Below are 9,462 nucleotides of genomic sequence, written 5' to 3' on the forward strand. Positions count from 1 at the left end.
GATCTTGTTTTTTCTTTCATGTTATCATTGATGGTCGTAATGAATATTTGGCTGTAAAGCTTTTCAACGAGCACCCTAAAACTTTGTAATGATATTTTTGAATATATAAACTATGTCAAAAAAAGAAGTTGAGAATTTTTAATCCATTTGTACCGGTGTGAAGATGTTATAGTACTGATCATTTGTTCGTAAATGGTCATAATGAAATTTTCGCTATAAGGCATTTCAAGTATATTCCCTAAAAGAAACCTGAAACAAAATAAGAAGCTTTAGGGTGCTCGTTCAAAGGTCTTAGAGCTAAAATTTTATTATGACCATTAAAGATGAAATGATCACAAAAATAAGATATCTGTACCGATTCAACCGAATTCAAAATCGGAACACTTAAATAATTTTGAAGAAATAAAAGATAAAAAACTGGTAAAAAGATTATAATGTCAATAAACGAGACATAAGAGAAAATGGGAAATGATGTTGAAGGCTTTTGATAGTTTTTGTCCTTCTCATACCAACACAAAGCCTTATACTGCCCTTTCGCAATAACTGGAATACAATTGAATGTTTCCATTTTACATACAATAGGAAACTGACCAACCCCGTGAAAAAAGAAAACAAAAGAAACCCACCGACCCCACTACCCAATTGGTGCATACGCCATACCATTTTTCGTACACACATTAACGTTTTAGCAAATCAACCCCAGGCCAACTACAAGTTCATTGCCACTCATATTTCTTGCCTTGTCTGTACGCAATTTTGGTTATGCAACTCTATTACCACGTCTTCGTAGTATACGCAGTGCGCTCCTAATATTATTCCTCACGTCATTCATTTCTAGAACATTATCTTCGTCAACAATGTCGTCCCTGTCGTCCAATCTGTCCTCCAACTCCGGATCCTCATCTGGCAAGTCCTCAAACGCGTAGTCATAGGCCGAGCTTATAGGAGTGAAGAAGTTATCAGGTTCTCTATCCCTACGGATGTAATTATGAATTGCCATCGATGCCAAGACAAGGTCCACCTGAGTTGACATTTCATACCACGGCATTAGGGCCAAGAAACCAAACCTATTTTTCCAAACGCCAAAAGTCCTTTCAACTATACTCCTCAGCAATGAATGTGCCCTATTGAAGTGCTCTCTGTCATCGCGAGGTTGTCGCTGGCCCCTTCTAAATTCAGCCTGGTGGTACCTATACCCTTTGTACGGAGCAAGAAAGCCCGCCCTGTTGGGATAACCACCATCCACTAGGTAGTATTTTCCTGTGCAATTCGTACCCGAACATTTTCAAAAAATGGAGGACCAATGTAAAATATTTTTAAAACATCATACAAAACTCCTATACGGCATAAATGGAGCAAAATTGTTACCTGGTTCTGGTTTAGGGAAACGATATCTTGGATTCAAGACACACCGCTTGAATATGCTATAATCATGATAGGTCCCCTCCCATCCAGCTGATGCAAACACAAAAGTATGGTTGAAATCACAGACGGCCATTATATTTTGGGTGGCATAACCCTTCCGTGAAAAGAACCTCTTCTCATCTTCCTTCTTCTTGCATCGTATCATAACATGGGTCCCATCTATAGCACCAATACAATTGCCCTGCACAAATAAAAAAAAAATATTACCGATTCACTGACCCTCATTTTACAAAGACACATTATCCTAAAATTACCCAAACACAATCCAACATGAAAGATAACTCACCTTGAATGATTTATAGAAGTCGCGTCTATCCAAGTACTCGTGTGTCTGATCTTGCCGTCTCGTTGGCTTTAACTTATCAGCAGTGAAACCTCTCCTCATGCATGCCAATATCTTGTGCACATGTCTGCTCACAGTGTCGCCCGAGTGTTGAAACCTCTCTTGTGTTCTCCGGTTTGAGTGGCCCCTAAGTAGATGCATGAACATTGCAAAACTCTAGAAGCAATCAACTCCATCATTTTTCATTCGAGAAGAACTCCAGCCATAGATTCCTTGAAGTTCGTGGACTATTTTTGCAAAAGTGTCTTTGGGCATGCAAAGCTCAAGTTGAAACCTCTCATCACGACTAGTCATTAGTTCATGTACATAAGCTTTACCCGACAAGGAGGAAGTGTGGAATGGTAGCCTCTGCGGCATACGTAGGATTTGTATGGCATGCAACAATGCTATGGTCAAAAGGTCCACCAACAATTCGTCCTCTTCAAATTCGGCATAAAACTCATCATTCGGGATCGAGTACTCAGAGTCAGCGTCATCGCCAAATACATTCGTACTTGAACTAGCATTTCCATTGTTGTTGTTCATCCACTCCCAATTGTCATATCCGACCTGGGCCTCAATTCCATGACCTGTACTGTTGTGACTTTGTCGAAAGTCAGAATTTGCATACAAGTGAGGCAAAGAATTGTTCTCCTCCACAAACTGTTGAACACGTGGACCATTGTCACTCGATCCTCCATCACCTTGCTCGGTAGTGGCAAACCTATTCACCCATGGCATGTTTCCTAAGCCCTCACCATTTTGGTATAACTCGTTCGATTGTTGATGTACTCTTGGAGAATTAAAGTTGGGAAGATCATTCCCTCCGTTCCCAGAGTTAAAGATGGGATCATTTTCCAGGTAAATTCAAGTTTCCAATAAGCTCGTAAAATTTCCAAAGTCGAACGTACCCCTTCGAATGTCTTCTGGAGTCCCATAGTTCCCCCAACTTGGATTTGCCATGACCCCTACGTGTAACAAAAACAATCCGTTTGAAGAATGAAAATTGAGGCAAAGAATTTTGTCATGAAATGATGTTCCAATTTTAAGCTACAACAAAAGATGATTTGCAGGGGAAAAAATAGTAATTTGATCAGCCCCAAAGAAATAAAATGGACTGAACGGCTGTGAACCAAAAAAAAAATCATCAATTGCTTTACAATGGCCAATCTGATCATTGTTTTTTCCTATTTTTTTCCCAACTCTTTATATTGCTTGTCATACAAAAAATGGCATTATTGTCAAAAAACAACTTTGCATCATCAATTGCTTTACCATGGCCGAATGCCGACAAAGTAAAAAAATTGGCATTCTTAAACGTCGACAAAATAACGGGAAAAATTTTGAACCCGGTATGTTTTTTTTTGGTCAGCCAACTTCTGTCCAGACTATCCAATACTATAACCACCAATACAATGAAAAATTGTAAGGAATACTGGGATCCTGTCCAGACTATCCAATACTATAACCACCAATACAATGAAAAATTGTAAGGAATATTGGGATCTCAGCCAACTTGTCATCAGACTATCCAACAGAAAAACCACCAATAGAATGCCAAATTAGAAGAAAAATTGGGATTTCAACGTGGCTGCCCAATACAATAACCACCAACAGAATGCCAAATTCAAAGGAAAACTTGGAATTAAAGAATGAGGGCCCAGTTCCAATCTCAATAAAAAAATGCCAGTGACAATCACGAATTGCATTTGATACTCTAACCCTAACATGAAAAATGTATACCGGATCTCACGCAATTGAACGGCCCAGTTCCGATCTTGACCTGTACTGTTGATGATATCCGTGGATGTGTGAATTAATCCCCTCTGAAAACATATTACAAAAAACAATTTATGATCTGAAAACATATTACGGAAAACAAGTTAGATCGAATATAGCTAAACATACAACACATACTGCCAACAAAATTCATACCCATCCATGTAACAATCCTAATAATGAAGTCCAACAACACACCAAACATGGATTAAAAATATCAAACATACTGCAATGTACCAATCAATTAAAAAAAAAAAAAGTTATGGATAATGTTTCCAGTCATGAAATATTCAAATGTGAGAGGGCGGATGCCAAGGAGGGAGAGCCTCAGTTGCATTGCCTTGTCCACGTGATTGTGCTAACATTGCCTTTGTATGCTCCCGTTGAGCGAAAGAAATCCTCTGTTCATCATTTGGCAAGCCATAGAATACATCCATCTTCATGGGATCACCGGACAAGTAGTCAATAAGCCACCAATAGACCGGGGGAACTGGTTCTTGTTGGAAATATTCCATTTGACCAAGGATCTTCATTATGTCCACCATGTTACATCCGTGCTTAATCACAGATCTGTACTGATCCTGCCTCGAAATCATGGTGTCCAAAAGATTTGTCATGGACTATGAGAGAGCATCTGTTCCACTTGATTTTCTTTTTGTTCATTTCGTTCCACTTGAGTTGCAACCGGGATATATGGGCATAGCTCTTGGGAAAGGGGGGGTGTTGATACCATGCTCAGATTCAGGGGGGAGCACCTGATTTCGGGCTGCGGGCAAAGGGGGGTACTTGTTGTACCACGGTTAAAAAAATGGGTGGTGGGTGTACCATATTCATGTTAAGGGAAAGGTGGGGGACTTCTTCTAACATGTTGACTAGCTGGGGGTGTGTTTGTGGCAGCATGGTGAAGGAAAGGAGGGGTGTTTGTGGCAGCATGGTGAGGGAAAGAAGGGTCACCCATGGCAGCATGGTGACGGACAAATGGGCTACTACGGTTGCCTTGTTGAAGGGAAACGGGATTGGTTGTACCCATACCATATTGAGGAAAGAGGGGGTTGCTCGTACCAATTTCCTCTTCGTTTTCTAATCCAACGGTGTTGCCCTCACCATCTCTATCAGTCACGTCATCATTGTCCGTAGCCAAAGCTCGACGATTATCTGCACCCATACCAAGCTCCCCCTCCACTCCCGGAGTGCATTGCAGTGAGCCGGTGGCTGTAACTTCTTCAAATACCCTTTGCATCAACTCCTCGTGCTCCAACAGACGGTCGTGGAACTTTGCCACATTTTCATTTTGCTAGACAGACACACAAAAAACAGAAATACACATAGCATGACATAGCCAACTTACAGATAGAAAACATGACTGTTGTCAATATAATGTAGAGGCCAAAAAAGGCAATGGCAAACATGTAAACCGTAACTATAACGCAGTGACAATAATATTAAAGCGTTGACAGAGAAAGCAAAAACAAAGTTTAGCATAATGGCAATGTAACTTCATTGTAGAGTTCACATAAGCTAGACATTCACATAACTAAAGTAAAAAATTGCAATTCACATAACACATTCACATATTACGAAATTGTACAAAAAATTATGTTCACATAAGACTTTAAAGAATGTAATCTGAGACGTATAATTCTATAAGAAAACATATATGTTTAGGTTAGAGTATGACCTGGTGAATGCTTTCAACTTGTGGGTGAATAATATTGCATGCATTGTATCATGCTTTTATTACCCCGGGTGAGATGAGCTTCAAAAGGCTGCAAAAGGTGATATTTGAATCCAGGGTTCACAGTTTGGCATGTGATTTGTAGTCCTTGAATGGTATTATTGGTAAAGAACAGGTAAGGCATTTGATGGTTTACTGTTTGCCATGTGATTTCTGATCATTGAATGGTCAAAAACATGTAAGGCATTGTATGTTTTAGCAAATGGCAGGTCATTTGTGATCATTCAATATAACATTATTGGTCTAAAACTACAAAGGCATGGCTGACTTCACTGTTTGGGTCAAATACATGGCAGACTTCACTGTTGCCATGTGAAGACTGGCCAAAAGCAGCAACTACAAACTGGCCAAATCAGTTTTCAGACACAACTGGATATGTTTTCAGACTTCCTCATATCTCCATACTCATCATGACATTATATACCACTACATACATGCCAATCAATTGCAGAAAAATATGATAATTAACAAGGTTAGTTTTATTATAGCACAATTTGCTGCCCTAATTACAAGCCACAACACATAGCTATGAGCTATGGATAAAATCAACTAAGTAAAGACCGTGTTGTAAAATGAATTAGGTTGTGCAAAATATACTCCAATCAGCCAACTTAGTTTCAAATGTTTCGTGAGCCACAAAAAAAGATCTACGTCAATAACAAATATGAGTGCTTCATCAATAAATGCCCTGAATATGAACTGATCAATGCAATGATCTATAAAAAAATAGAACAATAGCTTATTGGTCTATCGTCGTGCACATATGTGATGCAACAAAAGGTACATGAATAAATGGAGAAAGTGTTTACCGCAATTAGGTTAGCCCAAAAATGGTCAGGAGCTGTAAAAGTACCGGTGACTGGATTCATACCCAGTCCTATTGCACCTCTTCTCGAATCAGCTAGTAACATCCATGCCTGCCAATCCCGCTTCAAGACGCCATACCGATTCTTACATTGCTTCAGATTGATCACTTCTCCGGTCCTAGTGCTGATTTCTGTGGAAATGTTGCGCAGCGAATTGTTCGACAGCTGTGTCGTTCCCCTACCCTCAGCTTCAATCTCCTTTATGGCTAGTTGTAAGAACAGCCGTGTCATATGTGAATCCCAATTAGCTCTTTCGGGTCTGTATGGTCCGGGAGGCACAAGCCCAAGGCGATGACTGCCAGTTGGTGCTACCTTCTTCCCAAGATTCATTCTCTTACGAGGGGACACCATTCCTTCACGTATATGAAACGATGAAAAAAATATAACAATCTTAGAGTTTACCATGTGGTATACATCCAATGTGGCCACAAAATAAAAAGGTACGAAAGATAGAAGGAGACATAAAAAATGCAACAAGTATTTACGTTTTCATATTGTACACCTTAAGTCACAAGTCGATTACATTAATTTACATAAGGCATACTAACAGAAGGCACACTAACAGAAGGCACATGACAAGTAGTCAACAAGTGGATTACGACTATGAACACAAAAGGATAACGAGTCCATCTATCGAACTACGTCAACAGGTCAGGTTCATCTAGGCGAACTTCAGACAAAGCAACAACACTTGGACAACACCTATGGCAATCATGACTGTCTGAAGTGTCCTCACAGAGTTGAGAATCTCCCGATTTTCAGCCCTGAGGTTTGCGATGTCCGAAATCAGCGTAGGGATGACAGTTGAAAGTTCAAAAGGAACACCATGTGTCTCATTTGGACGTGGGACAGAAGCATTGCTTGGAAGAAACTCGTCACACCACCCATTCCATTTATCGCAAGGCTGGTGGTTGTAGTAGAATGTTAGGCGCAGTAAAAAGTATTTGTAGTGAACTACGTGTATGCTAAATTTGACAAGGTAAGGATGAATATAGTATATGTACACTTACTGGGTTCATCGGACACTTAAAGTAATGACGTCCAGGACTCTCCAATGATCGCGAGGTTTTGACAAGGCATGGTCCGGATCCACACCGACCACACACTCGATGCATCCAACCAGAACTGGAGGAGGACATGTTCGAAGCCATCGATTCTGATTTCTGTTGGCTCTAACATTTATACAAAAACAAACTTTATATAATTTGTAGCTACTTCATTTTGTTCTCTCTCCACACCCCTTTCGCATTTGATCAAACTACAAACACATCAAATGCTAATAAGTGTAATTTTAGCATTGCTCTGACAAGGGAAAAAAATTAGGCAACTCAAACCTGAAATTTTTTTCGTTGGAGTAATTTTCTGGAGTGACACCCTCATTGTTTGCCAAAAGTAGCAAAATTTACAAATGAATTAAACAAATACCTAACACATTCACATAATGGTTGCAGCCTACGTCTGAAATTATCTAATTTTCGTATGGCAAATTATCACAATAAGCCTTGAGACGAAATTTGACCTTCCCATTTGTTAAGCCAAGATTGAAGATGCACCCTCAAACAAAGTTTTAGGTTTTGTTTGCATGATTACTTTTGAAATCGATTTATAACCCAAGGCAAAACAAGAGAGGAAAAGATAAAAACAAAAAACAAAAAAAAAAGTGCTGATTTGTCTAGCATTTTCTTTTCACATGGTCAAAAGGGGCATAACCCTGAAACAAAACAACACCATACAAATAAAGAATCTTGAGATTGTGTACCTAGAAACATGATGGGAATAAGATTGTTCCTCTTCTTTTCAAAGACTTATGAGGTCCCTAACAACGGAAATTCACCAAAAAAAATTCCCTAAAATACTATGCTCCTGTAATGAAATATTTCTAGAAAAACTTTGTAACCAACAAGGGTTTCGCATAGCAAGTGATATCAACAACAGAACCAATGTACACAGATCCAACAAACTATTCAAGAGAGAGTATATGAAATTGCTGGTTTTCATACAAAATATGTTCAATGCTAGCAAATAATGTGAACTTCCAATTGTGTAGACAGCAAAAATAGAGTTCAGTCTTCGGAAAAAAAATTTGTGTTGAATGGAGTCTGGCCTCGGATCGAACGTACATTATTAACTCATTCCGTATTTGCTTAGTTTCTGAATTTTGTTAAGAGTATTCTAAAAAAACTAAGAAGGTCGCAATCATCCTCATGGAAATACAAACAAACACAAACATTACATACATCAACTCGGACGAGGGTTTGAGAACTCACTATCGTGTGTTAAAGAGAGGGGGTGTAGGTTGGACGAATACAATCTGCCTCCGAAAAACTCAAAGGTGGAAGTTCTTGCTGCTGTGTAGGGTTCGTGATCGGAGGGGGCTGCTGTGGGAGTTCCTGCGCCTGACGGGATTTGGAGATGGACGGACGAATTGCTGGGTGAAGGAGATCTGGGTTCTGTCAAGGGTTGGTGAGGAGGATCGGAGGGGGTTGATGCCGAAAGAGGCGTCTGACGGGATTTGGAGAGTTCCCCCAACTTGGATGTTCTGTGTGAATCCAGTGATCGATGACTGATGAGGCTTCTCAAAGGGTTTGGTCTGTCGGTGGGTAAAGGTGAGGAGGAGAAAAGGATAAGGTTTTGTTGGGAAGCCAGATAATAGAAATAGCCAGGGTATTTTGGTAATTTCCTTTCTCTGTTGGGTGGCTTATTCAGAATGGCTTTTTTAGCCGAAGCACTTGGGCTTTTTGTGACAGAAATGGCGGGAAAGCCAGCTCAATTTTTTAGCCGAACACCACCTTACTTAGGCTCACGTACTTGAAATATATAGCAAATATCATGAGAATTTCGCATATGTAGTTGAAATTATATCACTCGTATATCTATAAAAACATATGTATGTAATAAAAATTTATACCTATATATGCCTAAACTTTCCAATTACTATAAACTTATATATTTATATTCCCTCATAATTTTGTAATTCCATTGAACATTTTCATCTACACAGTAAAAAATTTATTTGGAAGTTGTAGACCTATAAGAGAGTATTTTTTTGGGCTTGTTAAGGCTTGTGAATAAGTTCGAGTTCAACTCAACTCTAGGCAAGCTCAGTTTGTCAAATTTGTATTTAGTTCAAGGTCGAACTCGTTAAAAACTTAAGAAACAAACATAAATTGTAACACCCCGATTTTTAATAACATTAATTTAATAAATTTCAAACAAAGTTAAATATTTATTAAATTACCAAAAAAAAAATATAAGGTCATACATGCCAATTTATTCTCAAATTCAAATTACATTTATTAATTCAATAGGGAAGAGTACTAAGGTAATTTCTTCTC

At 39.0% G+C, this 9,462-nt stretch overlaps 3 protein-coding genes across 3 annotated transcripts; all 3 read right to left on the reverse strand.

Moving 5' to 3' along the window:
* Positions 1 to 629: 629 nt before the first annotated feature.
* Positions 630 to 2,052, reverse strand: LOC131326924 (uncharacterized). Its single transcript, XM_058359837.1, has 3 exons — positions 1,712 to 2,052; positions 1,369 to 1,606; positions 630 to 1,260 (listed from the first exon to the last, which is right to left on the reverse strand). Exons 1-3 carry the CDS (start codon positions 1,913 to 1,915, stop codon positions 761 to 763), a joined length of 942 nt encoding a protein of 313 aa, XP_058215820.1. The 5' UTR covers positions 1,916 to 2,052; the 3' UTR covers positions 630 to 760.
* LOC131326925 (uncharacterized) lies at positions 1,925 to 3,609 on the reverse strand. The gene is made up of 2 exons (XM_058359838.1): positions 3,491 to 3,609; positions 1,925 to 2,715 (listed from the first exon to the last, which is right to left on the reverse strand). Exon 2 carries the CDS (start codon positions 2,486 to 2,488, stop codon positions 1,925 to 1,927), a length of 564 nt encoding a protein of 187 aa, XP_058215821.1. The 5' UTR covers positions 2,489 to 2,715; positions 3,491 to 3,609.
* A 752-nt stretch (positions 3,610 to 4,361) lies between these two features.
* LOC131327662 (uncharacterized) lies at positions 4,362 to 8,663 on the reverse strand. The gene is made up of 3 exons (XM_058360806.1): positions 8,395 to 8,663; positions 6,071 to 6,480; positions 4,362 to 4,820 (listed from the first exon to the last, which is right to left on the reverse strand). Exons 2-3 carry the CDS (start codon positions 6,476 to 6,478, stop codon positions 4,362 to 4,364), a joined length of 867 nt encoding a protein of 288 aa, XP_058216789.1. The 5' UTR covers positions 6,479 to 6,480; positions 8,395 to 8,663.
* Positions 8,664 to 9,462: the final 799 nt, after the last annotated feature.

Source organism: Rhododendron vialii, chromosome 5a (genome assembly GCF_030253575.1).
Source record: "Rhododendron vialii isolate Sample 1 chromosome 5a, ASM3025357v1".
Taxonomy (NCBI): domain Eukaryota; kingdom Viridiplantae; phylum Streptophyta; class Magnoliopsida; order Ericales; family Ericaceae; genus Rhododendron; species Rhododendron vialii.